Source organism: Eretmochelys imbricata, chromosome 1 (assembly GCF_965152235.1).
Source record: "Eretmochelys imbricata isolate rEreImb1 chromosome 1, rEreImb1.hap1, whole genome shotgun sequence".
NCBI classification, from domain to species: domain Eukaryota; kingdom Metazoa; phylum Chordata; order Testudines; family Cheloniidae; genus Eretmochelys; species Eretmochelys imbricata.
Genome location: NC_135572.1, coordinates 292,961,233 through 292,982,150, shown reverse-complemented (window position 1 = coordinate 292,982,150; position 20,918 = coordinate 292,961,233). Strand labels below are relative to the sequence as shown.

Sequence of the window (20,918 nt, the reverse complement as noted above, 5' to 3'; positions counted from 1 at the left end):
TTTTCCTCAGTGGGATTTGACTTCCAATTTTTAAAGGATATCACCTTTCCAGGACACTGTTGTGCTAGTTGCTGTACAAACACAGGACAAAAAGACAGTCCTTGCCCCCAGAGAGCTTACAATCTAAGTATAAAAAAAGAGACAACACATCCTAATTAAAAAACAAGAAGAGAATACATAGAATTCATACAGGGTGAAATTCATGCCACTGCAAAGGACATGTGCAAGGCCCTATATCCCACATCACATAAGGGATAAAGTGGTACAGAGGGCTTTTCCCCCAATCAAATCTCTGATATTCCTAGAAAGAAATGAACTATAAAGTTTAAAAAGCTGTTCATTTGTGGTAGAATGAAGCATGTCTTGTCGAACCCAGAACCTCATAAAATACACTAGAGAGGATATTTTTTTTAAAAAAAGGTAAATAAGTAACAGCTACGTTGTCCACAAACTAACGCTTTTACACCAAGAAGCTTTCATAGAGCAGAGCCGAGTCATAAAAGTGCTTTGACGTACGGAAGATCAAATATCATTGTTTTCTAATAACATCACTTTCTTTCCCAATGGAATACTGAGAGTGCCTGATAATGCAGCTTTATTAGGATAATTAGAAAAAGATTGTTCGGCTCTAGTTCACCCCGTGAGCTCCCTGGCAAACTTCTGCTTTTATGTCATTCAGGTTTTCCCTCCTGAATACCTTTGTCATAAGGAAGAAATTTAAAAGTTTCACGTTTATGACTCAAGCGTTTAGCCCAGCCCATGGTGATCCTAGCCAGTGATCGGTGGAATCTGGAAGACGGACCCTTTGTAAAAATTAAACCATCACAACTTAAATAATGAATAAAGAACTTTTTACGTTAAATGAGACTTTTACAAAAGTAGTTTACTGAGCTTATATTATAAGTGAAAGGGAACATGGTTTTTTTTGTTTTTGGTTGGTTGGTTTTTAGGGGGGTTGGGGAAGGTGTCATTAAGGGAAAATTTGCCCATGTGGGACTTTTGGCATGTAATATGACTAGAAACAGAATTTGCATGACAGATGACAGACATAAGAGGGCACTTGTGAGGGAGTATTACCAGACATCTGACTAGAAACGTGGAATTCTTACCTTGTCTTGATATTGCAATGGTCGTGCTTTTGAAATCCACAGAGGTAATTCTAAGGTCATGGCCAATTAGGCAGGCTGGAAGAAGTCATTATTTGACCAGTCATGAACCGCCACCTGGCCCTCTATACTTTAATGCTATTTTGAACCATTTTTGGCTTTCCTTTTTGGGCCCCAACTCAACAAACCATCCCTCTTCAACAAAGCACTTAAGCACATGCTTATAGTCCATTCGAGTAAATAGGACTTAAGCCTATCCTGAAAGTTAAGCACCTGCTCAAGTGCTCTGTTGAACCTTGGTGAGGCTCTGCTGTTTCCATCAGTTTCTCTTAGCCACATGATAAAATAGATAGCTCACTAGGTAAATACCTTCTACCTCACTCCACAAAGCTGCTCATGCATTTCTTCGTTGATCAATACTGTTCTGAAATGGCTGATGTTTATAGAATCATAGAATATCAGGGTTGGAAGGGACCTCAGGAGGTCATCCAGTCCAACCCCCTGCTCAAAGCAGGACCAATCCCCAACTAAATCATCATCAGCCTGACCTTAAAAACCTCAAAGGAAGGAGATTCCACCATTTCCTTAGGTAACGCATTCCAGTGCTTCACCACCCTCCTAGTGAAAAAGTTTTTCCTAATATCCAACCTAAACCTTCCCCACTGCAACTTGAGACCATTACTCCTTGTTCTGTCATCTACTACCACTGAGAACAGTCTAGATCCATCCTCTTTGGAACCCCCTTTCAGGTAGTTGAAAGCAGCTATCAAATCCCCTCTCATTCTTCTCTTCTGCAGATTAAACAGTACCAGTTCCCTCAGCCTCTCCTCATAAGTCATGTGTTCCAGTCCCCTAATCATTTTTGTTTCCCTCCACTGAACTCTTTCCAATTTTTTCACATCCTCCTTGTAGTATGGGGCTCAAAACTGGACACAGTACTCCAGATGAGGCCTCATCAATATCAAATAGAGGGGAACGATCATGTCCCTCGATCTGCTCGCAATGCCCCTACTTATACAACCCAAAATGCCATTGGCCTTCTTGGCAACAAGAGCAGACTGTTGACTCATATCCAGCTTCTCATCCACTGTAACCCCTAGGTCCTTTTCTGCAGAACTGCTGCCTAGCCATTCGGTCCCTAGTCTGTAGCGGTGCATGGGATTCTTCCGTCCTAAGTGCAGGACTCTGCACTTGTCCTTGTTGAACCTCATCAGATTTCTTTTGGCCCAATCCTCTAATTTGTTTAGGTCCCTCTGTATCCTATCCCTACCCTCCAGCGTATCTACCTCTCCTCCCAGTTTAGTGTCATCTGCAGACTTGCTGAGGGTGCAATCCACACCATCCTCCAGATCATTAATGAAGATATTGAACAAAACCGGCCCCAGGACCGACCCTTGGGGCACTCCACTTGATATGGGCTGCCAACTAGACATGGAGCCATTGATCACCCCCCATTGAGCCTGACAATCTAGCCAGCTTTCTATCCACCTTATAGTCCATTAATTTGATATCTGACTTTGTTTCAGAGTCCCTGGAGTAAAAGAGGTGACAGTTCCTTTGAATAGGAGATAAGAGTGTCCAGCCTCAGGAAGGCTAAAATACAACAACAACACTTAGCACTTTTCACCCATAGACTTTGAAGTATTTTACTATGGTGAGTACATATTCTCATTCCTATGTTTCCAATGGGTTAACACAGAGAGGCTAATATCACTTGTACAAGGTCATATAGCAAGTCAGCAGGAGTGGTGGGAATCTAAGTTTGCTGACCCCAAATCCCATGCTCAATCCGCTAACCAAATACATGTGCACAAATTCTGATCTCATTTACATTGTTGTAAACAAGAAACTTTACTGCATATTCACTGAATTCAGTGGAATTACTTTGGATTTACACCTGTGTAATTTAGATCAGAATCAGCCCCTTCCCCCCGCCCGCACACTCCACCCCTCTTTCCAATTGGTCAGAGTAGACCAAACTGAAATAAATGTTTTTCACTACTCTAGTTCACAAAGTAAAGCCTGTGGAAGATTTAATCTGATTGGATGAAAAAACCAGAAAGATGTACAAATACAATAATCTAACCTAAACTTTGATCTCAGTTGATCTGATAAGCCCTGGCACAAGGCCTTCAAAACCTACTGAACACAGTGCTCTTAGAGGAGTCTTCTGAATAAAGGATGTAAACATGCATTTTATGTGTCTGTTTGAATTTTATAGTCATTGCCTCACTCATGGGATAACTGCAAACAAATATGTTGGCTGTTTACATTTTGGATTAATTCCAGTGGTCATTTTCCCGCTCCTGTAAGGTAATTACAAATACAAAGTTATGCTATTTATAATGCCATTCTCCCATTTCCCCCGTCACCACGACGAGAGTTTGACAGCTTTTTGATCAGACCGGGTCTTTCTAGTATTACTGCCAAGGCAACTCTACTGATAGGGCTGGTGTGAGCATGCTGCATGAGCACTGTGTCTTGTATCTCCCCCCATTGCAACGGCCTGATACCCTTTGCCTTCCACCAAATGGGAAAAATAGTCAGACCCTAGAACAGCATTTCTGCTGGCCCGTGCAAAAATGGGAAATGGACGCCCTTTACAGGACTGAGTAAACATCTGCATATCCATAGTCAGTGTTTGGCTTTGCATCACTTCCAAAGTTTGTCACAAAAGTCTCTGGCATTCCAGCAGAAGATTTGACATCATTTCGCTGTAGCTGAATGCCATCTGTTTTGTTGAAATATGCTTTAATGAATGTGAATAGACCTTTCTATCCAGCAGAAAGAGAAAGGGCTAGAAGAAATAACAATACCTCTCCTTTAGAAAGAATCTATTTCAGTAGGGTCTATGTTGCATTTCATAGACTACTGCCTACCTTGAGAGCTAGACAGGCCTTCATAAGAGTCTTGCCATCCCGTAGCCTGCTTGGGAGTGTCCTGAAGGAACCACATAATTCAAGGAAAGAACTTCAGCTACCATTAGACACCCAGACTGTAGGGATCTCAATAACACAATCTTAAAACTTTTGGTTTGTTTTCCCCTGTGTATCTAAATCAATCACTTAAAAGCCTCACTGAAGTGGCCTTTAACCAAAGATGGAGAAAAGTTATATCCAGAACCTTACAGATAATTAAGGAGTAAAAGGGGGGGTGGGGGGGGCACCTCCAGTATGGGAGATGATCGTTAATGCAATTTTTCTTTTATGTGTTGATATCACAGCATGGGTGGTTTGATGGGAACTGAAATGCATTGGTGCACAAGAACTCCATGCAAGACCCTCCATGGCAGGCTACCAAGTGGGAGGGGGAAAAACACATTGGGGAAAACCACACTAGCTGGCCAACCCTGGTACTCTGCGACACTAAAGCAGTTACGAAAAGCTGTTCCAAACCTAATGTATGCAGCTAAGGCCCTAAGCCACATAATGGGTGCTTAGCCTTAGCTTTTCCCTGTTCTGGGAGCACTTTTGACATGGAACGTGCTGGCAATATTTCCTTATGGGTTGAGTACTTCTTTCCGACTACAGCCTCCACCTCCTGGGTTCAGCTATGTGGTCTAGCCCACTGACCCTACCCCAGCCAGGCCCAAGTGACTATGGCTTCACTTCTACGGTAGCACAAATTGTTGATGCTGTGTTGTTAAAAGCATAAAAAGCTGTCTAAAAGGGGAATTGAGCAGCTGCTGAAGACTTCTCATCTCCTCTTCCCAGCTGTCCTGACAGGAGCCACCAAGACAAGGAGCCTTTGTCCTACAGAGCTGCCCCTACAGACATGTGAACAATAGGGGTACTGGTGGTGGCCCTTTGCCTATGATGTTCATGCTGTAGCCAAGTCACTCAGGATGATGACAGCTGCACTAACATTTTTGTCTTTTTAACTAGATGAGGAAGTTCACTGAGAGCTTGAGCAGGGTGGCAGAGGAGCCTCAGTAGTGGGAGTAGTGAGAGCTCACAGGAAGGGTAGATATGCTGCAGGAGGCTTCTGGTGGCTAGAGATGAGGAAGGGATTGAAGAAAGTATGTCCCCCTACATAATTAACTCACTTCCTCTAAAATACCAACCCTGCACAGCTCCTGGTCTATTCCAAGGGAAGAAACTAGCTATTCCCTTGGGATTCTCTCTTGGAAGTTCCCCAACTGCCCACCCACCAAGCTTTCTCATTAGCTAAATTATGTCAACCGGCCTGCAAGGCAGCTAGAGGAAAGAATATGAGAGAATGACAAACGCATTACATGTGTCAGAGGAAGAGGATACTGTCTAAAACTCAACAGAGAACTCCATGCCAAAGCACAGAGATTGCCGTCCTCATAGATAGAGCCCTGCAAATCTGCAGAAATCCACGGACCATGTTTGCGGATCAAATATGGATACAAATTTTGTATCCATGCAGGGCTCTACTCCTAGATGCAGTGACCTTCACATAGTTTATCCTTTGCAGGACAGGGGAGCAGGTGCGGAATGATGCAAAATTCACTCAACTGCCTGATCTTTCTACGTTCTACTTTGAAGCTGAGTAATTTACACAAGAGTTTTGTCATCTGTTGCACTAGGCACCCATCCTTACTGACTTTACCATAAATTCACATTTAGCTGGTACTAAGCCAATTCTTTGCCAGGGCCACAATGAAGTTACTTCTTCCAGGCCTCCAGGTGCAGCACTGACGACTTCATGATTAGGTTTTATGCTCCCTTTAACTGAAAGCAAACAGTCTCACAGATAATTCATTGCCAGCAACTTAACAAGGCTCATTTTCAGTTACAAGGCACATACCACTTTATTACCAGGTATTCAAGTAAGACAGTTAAAATGACTTACAGCAGCAACAAATTTCATTATATGAATTTATTATATAATGTAATGAAACAGTAGCAGTTAAAGTCTACAACCCTGTTAGGGCCAAATTTTGATCTTGCGTTCCTTGGAATCATTACTTTAGATAAGTTACCTTATAGATAGATAGAGAAATGCCAGCTGGCTTATCTAGGCATTGGGGACAACAGAAATCCTCTGGCACAGAAAATTTGAGGAGTTAGAATTTTTCTGCAATGTTTGTTGTCTAGAATTTAAGTATTATTTAAAGGAAGAGACATGTCTACTCCTCCTCATTAACAAAAATAACACGGTCAATGCACTGTTGTGACACACAGAAAAACTACCAAGACAAGTGTGCTTACATTCAGTTCAATTGAATCCTGGCTTGGAAACCTAACTGACCCTACTGCACCTAAAAGTGACATGAAGATTTCTGTAAATCAGTGGCAATTCATTTACATAGTCCTGTGAGTCAGCCATTGCGTCCAGCAAAGCTGATCAGACTTTACAATCTTGTCAGGTCTCCCCCAGTGCTCAGAACTAAACAACGAAAAGGCCTTTTTGTCCACTTCATTCTTTTCCAGGCCAGCCAATCTGCTCCCTTCAATCAGGCCAGCCCCTTGGCTCAACTCTTGTGACCTTTCCAACCCACTCCTTCTGACCAAATTGATCTTATAGTCCAGTTTTGCTGGGGCCAGTCAGCTGATTGGCTTCTCTGCTTCCCAAGAATCCTGCTTTTTTCCCCTGCAAATTCCTTCAATCCTAGCTCCGGCAACCTCCCAGTTCCTAGCCCTAGTCACCGCCAACTCTTGCCACACCACAGAGCAGGGAAAGTTGTCCTATCTAAAATAGTTGCCAGGCAAGCCATGATTTTCCAGCACCAACACAGAGAAATCTGTTATGAAGTCTTCAATAGCAACAATGTCACTGCTGTATGTCATGCCAAGAACATTCATTTCATGCAGTGACCAAGTGTGGCTGGGCAAGCTGGTCATGGTCGGATGCTCAATAATAAGGCCACAGGAGTTGGTGCCCTCAAATAGTTAAATACAGACTATTGGTGTTTAGAAACCAAATGCAGGAATTTGCTACTTAAATATCAGCCTTGCTAATCTTAGACAGTAGGGAGTATACTTTAGTCAATTAACAAAAGTTATTTTGTTCTTAGACAACAAAGTATAAGCCAGCTACTAGGGAGGCTTGTCAATAGGGATGGCTGGAAAACAAGAAGTCCATTTCATGAAAAATTTCAAGGTTTTGACAATTGTTTTTGTTCTACATCAGAACAAAGTTGAGACCTTTTGACATTTTTTCAGAAAACCAGAGAGAAACCACCCTCCCCAAAGTAGCAAACAGCCCAGAGGCTGGGGTTCAAATTCCTGCGCTACCTGATCGTGTCCTCCTAGTTGGTTATATTGTTCATCACAGGCCATACTTTTAGCTTAGGGAGCTTTTTATTGGTATTTACTACAAGCCTGTATGTTTGAAGCAACTCCTGTGTCTGCATTGTGGTACTGTGCGCTTCTTGTTGTTTTCTGGTTTTTGAGGTTTGTTTTTTTTTTTGGTTGGGGACTCTAATCAAAACATTATAAAGATTCTGGGAGCTGACTGAAAGGCCAAAGAGCAGGAGTTTTGTACTGGCAGCAGATCATGCCATATGCAAATATCAGTAGATGATGATGACACGGATGTATGGGAATGTGTAGATAAGAACCACTAGGTCACTGAGATAAGGAAATCCCTTTGGGATAGGGAGGCTACCACGGAGTCCAGGGTCTCCATCTGCAATCTTGTTTTCTTCATCCATTTGTTGAGCCATTTGAAGTCCAGGATGGCTCTGACATAGACACACACAACCTCCTGTATGATGATCCTAGGGATGATGAAGAATATGGAGTTTAGCTCTTTTTTATGGGGGAATCATTCCATTCCTTCTCTATCCCATTGAGATCTCATTGAGCACCAGCTTGTGGTTAATAGGGTTGCTTGAGGTGAGTGATTGGATGAAGATGGAATGGGAGGGGAGGCTTAAGTTCAAGGGAGTAACTGAAATTAACTACTTTGGTAAAAGTGATTGTGAAATGATAAATGTCATGATTCGAAGGAAAGGAAGGAGTGAGGGCAAATAAGGACAACGGACTTTAAAAAAGCAGTCTTTAAGAAACTCAGAGAACTTCTAGGTAAAGGCCCATAAAAAGAAAATCTAAGGGAAAAAGGAGTTCAGGAGAGCCAGCAGTTTCTCCAACAGACAATTGTAAAGGCACAGCAGCAAACTATCCTGATGCAAAGGAAAAATAGGAAGAAGCAAGAAATCAATATGGCTCCATCAGAAACTCTTCAGTGACTTGAAAATCAAAAGGGAATCCTACCAAACATGATCAAATTGAAAAAGATGAGTACAAAAGAATATGCAAGGGACAAAATATGTAGGGAAAAAATCAGAAAGGTTAAGTGTGATGGTGGATCAGGTCCAGAGGCCCCCTGCTTCCTTCACCCCACCCCAGAAAGAGCAGAAGAGAAGTCCTCCAGCCAGCCTAGAGGGGCTGCTGGAACAGCCAACCAGAGGCCAGGAGGGCTATATAGAAAGAAGCAGCAGCAGCAAAAGAGCAGTAAGTTGCTGCCTGAAGCTGGAAGAGAGAGGACCGGGTTCCTGGCTGGCTGGAAGAGTGGCAGGACCATGGACAGCTCAGTGTGGGCAGGGCAGAGGCCATGGAGGATTGCCAAAGATCAGGAGAGTTAAGAAGGAGCTCCAGGCTAGCTGAGGAAGAACTGAGCCCAGAACCTAGCCAGATCAAGTGACGGTCCTATGATGGGCCCTGTCGGTCTGGTTAAAGATTGAGCTCTGGGGGCATGCGGAGGTGGGGGGATACTGAAAAGGACACACTAATGGAGGGTACTGCAATGGGCCCTGTTGGATTGGTATAGCAGGCAGTGTCTCCAAGGAGGAAGTCTTGGCGGAAGGTAAAGACTGTATACCCTGAGAGGGGTTTGTTTGTTCTGTTTCATGTACAGACAGTGTGTGTGATTCAACTGGAGGGAAGAGGCCAGCAGGGGCGGGGACTTGGGGCAGAGCTGCGGATAGGGCCGCAATGGGTGCTGAGGCCCACAATGATATACTCTGCCTGTATTAATTAAAAGATTATCTGGCCCTGTGGGTGCTGACAACCCCCCTTTTTTTTTTTTCAGTGACTGCTTGAGCTCCGGAGTATCCACAGAGTAGATGCCTGTGTTTATGCCTGTTGTTGGCCTAGTAGTCCCTTCTTGAGGCACTGTTTGGAGACAGGAAGGATTGCTTTGGTTTGGGTGCACTACTATCTGCCACTATCTTATCACAGTCTCCAAACGGGAGAGAGCCTCTGAATATTGATCCACACAAGGTTTGGAGTCAGCAACCAAGCTATGCCCCAAGGGCATAGGTAGATACACTGCCTGGCTGCTGAGCTGCATGTCATTGCACTGGCCAAGAACCTCATCATGTCCACTGAGGCATCTGTAACAAAGGCTGTTACTAGGGTTATTTTCTAAAGAATCGACTGGAGGCCTGGATGGTCCTTGTCATGCTGGGCCTTATGGTCATCCAACCATGACATTGTGACTCATGGAAAGGAGCTAGGGACACAGAGTGGTGGAGGAAGCTTCAAAATCTTTGAGGGTGGCTTCCACCTATCTGCTATCTCTTTAAGAAAGCTCTTTCAGATAAGATTATCATGCCCTTTGCTAATGACACCCCACTACAGCATCCACCTTTCCAATTTCTGTGATGGCATTTTTTGCCCCTTGCAGTTTAGCTGTGTGCTTATATGCTTTCCTTTGTTAGGATATTCCCATTCCTCCCCAATCACTTCCTCAAAGGAAGGGAGTTGGCTAAGACCCCATCTGGATGGAGCTGCATGGTAGATGCGAGTTTGCTCCACAATATCAAATGTGGCAAGAGGGGGAAAAAACTTTTGCAGCTTTTTGTCTCTGTTCTGCTCTGAGTCTGAATCAGAAAGATCACCATCCTCAAAGGATGTAGAGTTTTGAGTCTAAGGAGAAATATCTTTTTTATTTCCCTTTTGTGTTTCCTGTGCTGCTTTTTTTTTTTTTTTTTTTTGGCTCTTTTTGCCCATTTTGCAGGGTCCATGCATGACTGTGGCCAAGGAGAGGGAGGGTCTCTTGCAGCCATTTTTATTGGCAGCCTTTCCCCCTTTTAGATGTCACTTCTGAGCTTAATGCCTTGGCAGGGTAAGGGTCATGCATCTGTGAACAGGCAGGGCATAATTTGCCTCCTGCACAGCCTGTAAATGCTGCCTCATTTACAGAATACTGCTTTGATTTAGCCCACTGCTTGCATGACAGCTCTGTCATTGCTTGGGGAAGAGGACAGGCAGAGGAGTCCTAGACAAGAGGTACTGCAGGAACAGATATGGATGGTTAAGGCCAGCATGCTGCCAATTACCCAGTCCGGAGTGGGAAGAGAAGGAAAGAATATAATTTACTTGGCTACTACCCAAAATACAAATGAAAATAAATCGCTGGCAGGGGAGGGGCCAGCTGTCCTGGCCGGGAGCTCAAGGGCCAGGGAGGACAGGCCCACGGGCTGTAGTTTGCCCACCTCTGTCCTAGATAATAACCTTTGAGATAGGGAACATGTCTCACTGTATTTTGTAAAATGCTGCATAAATTGTGTGCTTTACAAAAGTTTGGAAAGCACTCATGATATTGTAGAGCCCATGCAGTGTAAAAGGGAAACCTGCCCTGCTTCAGGAAGGGGACTTAGGAGGTTGCCCCCTTTGGCTGCTAGGTTCCTGAGACTAGCCAGCATGCTATGCTAGAACAATCTCTCTATGTTTAGGGAACAGATTCAAAAAGGTGTGATTATCTAATGGAACAGGGACTGTGTCAGGAGCAGCTGTGTAAATATTGGCTGAAGCTCTATTTAGGAGGTAGCCTTGGACTCTTCTTCCCCTCCAAAGGCAATTGAGCAATCTACCTAAAGAGAGTCAGATAGTCTGATCTAAAGAATCCTCCACTCCCCACCCTCTGTTTCTTTGATGTGTTACAAGCTTTACCTTCCTCACGTGGTAAAGGAAGAACCTAGCTCTAGGGGAACCTGGCTGGGAGCCTTCAGTATAGCACAGGGAAGGTTACCTACTATAAGGAGACAATTAGACATTATGCCACCCCTACACCTGGAATGTTTTCTCTCTCTTCTCTTAAGTCTTCAACAAAAATATTAGTAAGACAGACTGAAGCAAAAGGAGCCTGCCTTTTGGAAAGGAAGGAGACTGAGATGAAGGTCCTCTTCAGCGATTGGTGCATCTGTTTTTTTACAGAAGAGCAGCTCTCCCAGTGGTGGCAGACTGAACAGTATTCTTTTATAGGAAATGCTGTTTTATAACTTTTTCAGCCTAGGTGTAATGGAGTCACTTATTTCAGTTCAACCAGCATCAGCCTTCAGTCACTTTTACACATAGACCATGCAGCTAGCATGCAAGGGCAGATATCTTAAACAATACGTGCTCCTGTTAAAGTAAAATTAAGTTTCTCATTCATTTGACCATTCCCTGTAGTTGTTAGATCTCACTCAGCTAAGGTAGGATGTATTTTAAGAGCTTAATTAGCTCTTATTTACACCAGAAATAAAACAATGTTAGCTCGAATCATGTTTAATAGTTCTTGCTGCAGAAGTCACAGTAGAGACCAGGCTTGCCCACATTGTAAAGGGGTCACTAACACTAGAACATCTTTAAACCCTCTGTAATACTGAAATCACAGCATACACTGCTTCACTAACTGTGTTAGTACTTCTCCCGTACAAGCTATTTTAACACAACAGTACAGGCACTATAAGACATCCTGTGTTGTAAGAAGCAGGACACACACTAGACCTATTCAATTTAAATTGCTTCTATAAATAAAATGTTTATTTTGAGTAGTTTGGTTTTCTCTCATGATCCAGCCACATCAATCCACAATTTGAAATAAGTGATTGTTTTAAAATGGTCTCCTATGGTAGACTAAGTGCAACATCTCCTCCTCCTGAGAAAAGAGGATGTCCTTTTATGAAGTTAATCAACTGTTTCGTATTTCACTTAGGAACATGAAATAGTGCATCAAAGAGGAAAATGAAGTACTAAAATCAGCTAGTACTAGATCTTAAATACAATTGTTTAAATGGTACTTTTTATTTAGTACACTAATGTATACAGCAGGACAAGACATTAGAATGTCAATTTCTAATGAAAACACTGAAGCCTTCAAGGGTGAGAGAAATTCACCAACACTACCCAATGCATTTTTCTTTGAGCCTGGCCAGAGAACAGTCACATGAGCTTGTGCTACTCTGAAAGATATCCATCTTCCTTGTCATTGCTTCTCTAAGTAATTTTCATTAAAATTGAAGTTACAACTGTGTTCAGCCAAATAGAAGTGGGCCAAGATGCAATTTAGCACTATAAATTAAAGCAATACAGATTACAGATGACCAGAAGGGAGACAGTCAGTCAACTTTAAGCAGCATATCTCCAACTATATGAAGAAAACTTTAAGGCAGAGTAGATCATTTCCTGAGGAAGATTTAAAACTTAGAAGTTTCTTTTGAATCAGAGTGAGCCAAATGGCTTTCTGCTACACAGGCACAGAACAGTGAGATCAAAAAGGTAACAAAACACTGACAATAAGTATCTGTCATGCCTAAAGAAAAGGAGTACTTGTGGCACCTTAGAGACTAACCAATTTCATGTTTGCATTTGGAAAGGAAGATGATGTCTGTCTGTATCTGTGCAAGTTTTTTCATGCAGTTGATAGATTTCCACTCCATACGGCTAAATGCAGTGCCTTGCATAATGACAGGTTTCAGAGTAACAGCCATGGTGCCACAAGTACTCCTTTTCTTTTTGCGAATACAGACTAACACGGCTGTTACTCTGAAACCTGTCATGCCTAAGAACATGAGCACTCATACAGTCCAAAATCTGTAACTTTCATAGTAATGAACAATACTTTTAATAAGATTAGAGAGTAGCGGCATTGTGCTGAATCGTGTATTAATATAAATGGTCATGTCCCCCACAGATTTCTTTGCTTCCCTGCAGAAAAATGACTTCTGAGGGGGAAGTAAAGGGAAGCCCCAAGAGCAATCACATGCCCCTCCCGAGCAGCTCAGGCAGGTCGGCTCAGGAACCTGGAGCAGCAAATAAGATATGTAAATCACCACCTGTGGGGAGAGGGGGTGGGTGGGTGTGTGTGTGTGTGTGTGAGAGACACACAGACACTCTGTCCCTCTCGCTATTGTGGCACACTCGACCTGGACAGGCAGGGCTTCAGGGTGTGTCTGAGAAGATAAGCATGGTGCAGGAGAGTCCCCTCAGGCAGACCAAAATGTAGCAGCCTGCCTGCTTTGTGAATTGTTCCCATTGTCTTTGTGAATTCCCCCAGGAGTGTAAAACTGTTAAGTCTCCTTTACATGGCCAGAGTGATGATGTAAAGGACAGTATGGCCTTATAAATGCTTATGGTGCTTTAGTGATTAGAACTTGCCTACATTTTTGGACTGAAAAATGTACCAAAATGTGCTCCATGAACTGTTTGCTACTGCCCTTTCTGGAGATGGTCAATAGCCAATATAGATTGTGAGTTTGACTCCCCAGCCCTCACTTGCTCTTCAGTTGCCTATGATGTAACACTGAGCATATGGCTGCATATATATTTGACGACTAATAACTAGAAATAAACGGTCAGGGCTACCTACATTACTATTAGGCAAGGGGATTTCCTCCAATGCTCCCCACTCCCATTCTCCATCCACTGTATTGTAGTTTAAATAAATTACTTAAATAATTGAAACCAGCGTGATTATATTGTGTTATTTTGACAAATAAAATACGCAGAATTTTAAAATACTGTGCACAGAATTTAATTTTTTTCCCCATGAGTAGTGTTTCCCTGAAATAGGGCATACATAAAAATGCCATGGATGCTGTCAGTCATTAATGAAGTTTTAAATGCATTTTGAAAAAATACTTATGTAGCACATCCTAAAAACTTTCATACCGAGGCTTTTAATATTTTGAACAGAACAAAACATTGATTGTATTTTAATTTCCTACTGTGTGGTCTACATCAGATTCATTCAAAACTAAATAGTTTTGAGCACTTCTGACTTCGTCTAACTAAAACAGAGCTTGGATTTATTGTTAAATTTTTTTCTGATGCTGCCTTACCGAAACAATAAATGTAATAACAGTCTTTTTGAACAGGCAATTATTTGAAGTTTTACTTGTTTCTATAAATCAGGTGTATAACTATGTGGAAGAACAGAATCTTTCCCTGTTGCCCTGGTTTAGGACTGGTATTTTTTCCACTTAAGGCAAGATTACCTTGGCGCGTCCAAGAATCACAAACTTCAGGAAAAAATAATTGTTAATGAACTGATGTCATGAACCATCTCCCCTCATTTCCAAATTTGAGGATTACCTACCCTCCGATTTGTGATCAAATCATCTTTGTGGCACCTGTACAAATTATTCATATGGAAGTAATAGTACAGGAATGGCCAATCTTACTGACCCTCTGAGCCACATAATCTTCAGAAATTTGTCCATGTCTTGCGACTCTCAATCTGCCCCGCAGGGTGGCACCTGCCAGGGCACAGGGCTTCTGCCACAATGCACCCCCATGAGGCTAAAGCCATTAGACCCCCCGCTCCCTGCAGGGAAGAAGCCCCAAGTCCCACCACCCCTGCTGCAGGGGGGAAGCCCTGAGCTCTTTCCCCCGCCCCCACCCGCCCAGTCTGGTAGGGGGAGAATGGGGAGGTGTAATTTGATTTGGCACATGAATACAAGGGAGGGAACTAGCACCACGTGACCAACCAGTTCCAGCAAATGCTTGTCAGTTCACTGGAGTGGCAGAAATATCCCATTTTGTAGTGTATGTCAGGAGGCCCTTTCTCAAAGTCCTATATCATTAAAGGATAGAATTATGGAATTAAAATATGTCAGTTTCTATAACACAGTATCTTGTACTTTGTAGGGCTGGAATAAGTGCTGTCAGTGGTGACTGTCAAACCATGATAAAGTGTTTGTATCTGTGGCAGAAGGAGGAAAGATCTTTTGTGGATATGAAAAATATTTCCCAGTCACAATAACTGTGACTATCTCAATCCCATTTTCATGTGATTAATAGAGAACAAATAATAAAGACAACAGCTTTCTTAAAAGTTAACTTATATTCAAAATATCTTTGTATAAACAACTAATACTACAGAGTAGTATCTTAATACAAAACAGTTCAATATTAACTGTTCTTTAAACTGTTAAACTTTATTATAAATTAAAATTTCTTTACAAAAAAATTGCACATAATAATTGACCACTCTTTTTTCTGATGCACTGGCATTTGCAATAGTTTCTTTAATCTTCAAGTTTAATAGTCTCTCTGAGTCCAGAATGCAGAAAGGGCAGTAAACAACCCTCTTAGAGCCTTCAAGTGCAAGAAGCATACTTGAGGCCCTGGCAGTTACGCTTTCCTTAAGAGCGGCTGCTTTTGTTTTAAATCCTGTAATGAAAAAAAATCTCAAAAAGGTTTAAAAAAGGAAAAAACCAAAGTGGACTGCTTGCTTTTTACTGTAAACACAGTCCAGTACTTAACCCCAAACACAGATCTCTCAGGCATCAGCGAGAGTGTCAAGTGAATCAGGAACAGCACAAGATAAAGAAAAAGGAAAATAAAAGGAAAACATTAAAAAAAAGTCTGTCATTTTGATTAACTATACTTACGTACATGATGTTATGAGATTCTGGCAGGGCCCAGAAGCAGGCCAAACAGGGAGTTCAATTATCCAGAGAGAGGAGGGTCATGTTAATTGCTTCCAGGTTCAAGGAAAGCAGATTGGAGACTTGATATGCTCAGCAATGCTCATCTGCCTGACACAGAGCTTAGGCATGGATCAGCCTGAAGATTCATTCAAATGATTTTGGCATTTAATAGGACTTAGGACTGACTGCACGCCAGCATTCAGTGATTCTTGCTTTCTGTTCTGTAAGTGTTTAAATTTAAAAGCTCATCTAGGCTGACTCCAACCTCTTGGCACTTGGAAACTAGTTTTCTCAGGTTATCAGTTTTACCTCCTCCTGATGCTTCAAACAAGAGTTGCTGTAAGAGATGGGGAAGCAGATATAAGATTTAGCCAGAGCTTGAGCATCACCACATCTATGGATATGGGATATGCAGAAAATTTATATGAAACCTCAAAGTGAAACATAAGGAGAAAACATTACATCTTTCCACAGTGTTGCACATAGAGGTAACTTCTGAAAGGCTCTCTGATATAAATGATGGACCTGTAAAATAAAAACAAATACCAAGATAATGCTGCTCAATGTATTCAGAAAAACAACACAAACATTTAAAGCACATAGAACTGTCTCAATAAGATTTCTGCGTACAAAAAAATAATCTTAAGAAAATGTAGGTTGCAAACTCAAGCAGTCAGAAGTTAGGAAATGCCAGATTTAAGCCTGCCTGTGCTTTAATTCTGACCCTTGAGTGCACATTAGTATGATTAATTACATGATTACATACTATTTTTTCCACAAAACCCCTGCCTCTGTCATTGCACAGGAGGCATGATGCTCAGGGAATGAAGCAGATGTTCAATATCTTTTTCTCCTCATCATTCAATGTGTGGCCCCATGTCTTGCTTACTACATACCATCCAAATCCAGCACTGCATACAGAATTAACTGCCTCATGGGCTTTTGCGTATGGCATTCATCATTGTATTATCTCGGTCTCACACATTAATGCACTTACTTTCACAACTCCCCTGTGACACAGATTATTATTATTCCCATTTTATAGATAGGAACAGGGAGATTAAGGCAAAGTTTATGAAAGTCCCCACCAATCTGCGGTGTCTGAGTGACCGAGCCTCAAATTGAAACACCTAATCCATTTCTTGCACTTTTAGAACAGGCTATGTTCAAATCACTGTACAGACATTAATCCTCAGAACACCTCTGGGAGGCAGATGGATAAGCATTATTCCCATTTCACGGGTAGGGATTCTTTGTCTAAGTGCCATGTCAGAGGAAATCAGTGGCAGAATCAGAATTCAGAACCACTGTAATGAGATGCTGGGGAGGGTGCATAAGAAGTGCTACTGGACTATTAAAAAGTATTTTTGGCCAACCATATAGTGAGCCTACACAAGTTGACGGCATTTCTCAGTATGTTTGGATGTAATGTGATAGCTTTTTGATCAGATGTGGCATTTACTTCCAAATTTCAGGGAACACTGAAAAAATCGAAAAACAGGGAAGTGCGGGGGGACCACAGACCTCCTGGCCTTTGGTCAGCAGACCCAGAAACTTCAGCCAGGTCTACATGGGTATGTCTACACTGCAATTAAATACCTGTAGCTGGCCCATGTCAGCCGACTCTGACTCACAGAGCTCAGGCTAAGGGGCTGTTTTATTGCAGTGTTGACATTTGGGCTCACTCTGGAATTCCCCCATCTTCCAGGGTCCTAGAGCCCAGGCTCCATCCCAAACCTGAACGTCTACATTACAATTAAACAGCCCTTTAGCCCAAGCCCCAGTCAGCTGGCACAGGCCAGCTGTGGGTTTTTAATTAGAGTGTAGATATACCTTAACTGTCTATAAACCAAAGAACCAGTTGATGGCATAACAATACACACTCATCTCAGGTCTGGCCATCCTCCCAAGAGTATATGTTGACACTCTGAATGACTCTCCTAGCCAGAAAGAAAAGAAACTGGGGGGCACACACAGAAACCCTGGCAGGAGGATAAGGACGGGTTGGGGAGGAGCACACAGAGTTTCTGGAATGTCGAGGAGGTAGTCTAGGGAGGATGTTGCAGGGACTCCTTAATGTCTGCATGAGCTTGGCCTACAGAAGCTATGAAGTATGTGACCCTCTAGTTACTGTTCTTCTCAAAACAAAGTGTGCTGTGTGAAATACAGCTAGCCAATGACTAACTTGACCAGCTTCACTGCCTAATCTGAACTGAATTTCAAGAGGCCAGAAACGACACCTCCCTGATACCAGAACCATACCTCTGCCAATTTGAAGTCCTGCTGCAAATGATGGAGATGATAGAGATCTTCAAAAATTTTCATTTTATTTATAATGAAAAAATTTTAAGCAACGTACAAATTGGTGTCACTCCTAATACAGTTTTTCTTTCGAACATTGTTAGAAGTATTGTTACTCCCACAATTCAATTCTGCAAAATGAGCTGCCGAAAATATTCCTTGTATTTGAAGTATCTGTTTCTGGTTTATGCCCAGAACATTTCAACTACCCCAAAATAGACTTAATTTTATAAAATGGCCTATGCTGTGTGTGCAGCCAGGTACACTGACAGTTTCACAGAATTTTCTTTGTTAAAATGATCAGTTACAATGTTAACTTACCTCTCTCTGTCCCTTTAGAAAGCACTCGGCAGCAATGGCTCTGAGAAAAAGAAATACACAAAAATAATTTATCCATGCACGGAACTAAATGCCATTATTGGCAGAATATTGATTGTGGGATGGGATTGCAAACGCCCTGAAAGTAACAGACTAACTTCCAATGATGATAATCTATAGTGAAAAGAACGAAGAAGAAAAAAAAGTAGCCATTTTTTAAAACAACCTTACATGAGCAAGACATTTCAGTGGTTCCCCATTATGAACAAACACTGAAGAAAATGATCAGTTGAGCATCACTGGATAATGGAGATTATTGCTATTGTGATATATAAAAGGGAGGGTAGAGAGGAGGAGGAGACAGAAGTCAATACTTTAATAATTAAAATACATTTTCTATATTTATCCAAACAATAATTGCCTATATATTTTTTCTACATGGAAACTAAATGATTCATTTTACATTAAAAATGTCAGTACCTCTGCCTGTCTGAACCAACTGTTGAAAGTCTAAAAATAATGAAAAAAAGGCCTTCCAGTATAAATCCAATTTGAAGGACATTTCAGATTTACCTTTGTGATGCAAACCTTATAAACAAAAGTAATATCTATGAAAACAGGTTTATGATTGTTGCATTACATTTTCCAGGTGGCCAGGCATGTTGGGATATTATATGTAAACATCTTGGCTTGCAGTTTCAGTATCTGAATATTATTCTCTTCCCAAAGTTGCTGAAGCAGCCTGTAAAGGACATTCAAGGGAAGTAAGTACAGCTCTTATCATAAGGAATAAAAAAAATACATTAAAGATACAACCATGTTGATCTAAGTGATCTTATGTCACTTTTTAGCCCTTCTGTAGATGGAACAGAATTCTGTCAGGCACTGGGAAACGACTGGCAAGATGCCAAAATGCCAGGGTGTTCTTCGGCAGGATGCAGAAAAGGAGTAATTGCAGTTTATTAACTTGTCCTCTTTTCAAACACCTACATTTTACTGGTCACCACAACACTTGTCTTTATTCTCTCTCTCTCTCCTATTATATTAAAAGATGTTCATACCAAGCATTTATTTTAAAAGGAATTTTACTTGTATTCTGGCCGATACATGGATATACTGAACCTGAACCTCTCCTTTGCTAGACTCTTATACAAAGAACTTTGTTCAAGTTTTGGAGTGTTTTTTTTTTTTTTTTTTTTTTTTTAATACATTGAATTCCCAACTGCAACAGCGCGAACTAGTCTTAAGAGACATAGAACTGGTTAGCAATATACACCCTTAAGTTTATTTTCCTACCTCAGTGCAAGTCCAGGATTGGTAGGCATAGAAGAGCAAAACCGTTCCAAGGTTTTGGAATGTTGAGACTTTGGAACACAGCTCAAATAAAAGAAAATTACCTGTAAAATTCAAAGATAAAAGTGAATCCAATTTAAAAGGGTATGAATTCTAGTTGCTGGTAATTTTGATGAGAAATACAATTATTGGAACATGAATCTTAAGCATGAACCTTAACAATATCTGTTTATTTGGCAGAAACAATTACTATATTTTACCTAGAAGTTTAATTTTTAAACTGAATAAAATCTCAAGTCCATTACAGTGAAACTTCCCCCCCAGCCTCCAGAAAGAAATGTGGTCTTCAGATTAGCAAAGTCACAATTATTATTGTAAAAAATTAATAAAACTCAAACTAGATGATGCTCAAGATGAGGATTTTTTCAGCTTAAACTTCATGAGTAAAATTTTCAAAAGCAGCTACGTTATTCCGGCACTTCTGAAAATGTTACCATGTGTGTATAACACCATATTCTTTCCCAATTAAAAAGACACTCACACACCCATCCAGCAGGATTTCCATTCAAATTTAGCATCTTCTGTCGTAACTGTATAAACACAAGTTTTGAACAATTTGCTCAATGTCCTTCACAGCAGCAGCACAGGGTGCCCTACAACTAAACAATAAGGCCATATACTTAGCTTACAGAATTCGTCATAGTTCTGTTGAAGTCAGTGAACTATACCAATTTACACTAGCCAAGTAAACATATGAAATCTCTTACGGAACAGGGAAGGAGATGGCATGGAATTGTTTAATTACTAGATAGTAAGTAATACATTAGTATGTAGTGTTATTCAGACAAAAAATCCTTATACTTTCACTGTATGGGCACGCGTGCCCTAATGCAGTACACTATCAAATCACTTGTTCTGTCCTGAAACAGTTCTGAAGGAAGCGTTTCAGATAGTTATTTAGGTAGAATTGCCCTCTGAGTGCTCCAGGTTCTTCTATCTTGCTGATCATTCCTTAAGCATATTTCAGGGACTTACTCTCTCCTTTCTTGTTGCTATCCCTTGAGATTTTGTGCTAGCTCCTCTTTTACACTTGGACCTTATCCATTCCCATAAATTTTAACTACCACCTCTATCTAGATAATTCCCAACACGACCTCTTCCCACTCTTCCCTCTTCACATTCATTTATCTCCAACCATCTCTCAGACATCCCATCTTGGATGCCTTGTTGCCACTCCACACACCTTCCAAAATGGTCTTACCTCCTAATTTTGCTGAACTACCCCCTTA

General features: G+C 41.4%; 1 protein-coding gene across 3 annotated transcripts in view; it reads right to left on the bottom strand.

The window, feature by feature from the left end:
• Positions 1 to 15,109: 15,109 nt before the first annotated feature.
• Positions 15,110 to 20,918, bottom strand: part of ZFC3H1 (zinc finger C3H1-type containing) — a 56,956-nt gene continuing 51,147 nt past the window's right edge. For all 3 annotated transcript variants that reach the window (XM_077832826.1, XM_077832833.1, XM_077832839.1), the window contains exons 31-35: positions 19,633 to 19,733; positions 18,977 to 19,078; positions 18,340 to 18,379; positions 16,180 to 16,242; positions 15,110 to 16,054 (exon numbers count right to left, since the gene is read on the bottom strand). In XM_077832826.1, the coding sequence (XP_077688952.1) occupies positions 15,917 to 16,054; positions 16,180 to 16,242; positions 18,340 to 18,379; positions 18,977 to 19,078; positions 19,633 to 19,733 (444 nt within the window). In that variant the 3' untranslated portion in view covers positions 15,110 to 15,916. The remainder of the gene's footprint in view (positions 16,055 to 16,179; positions 16,243 to 18,339; positions 18,380 to 18,976; positions 19,079 to 19,632; positions 19,734 to 20,918) is intronic.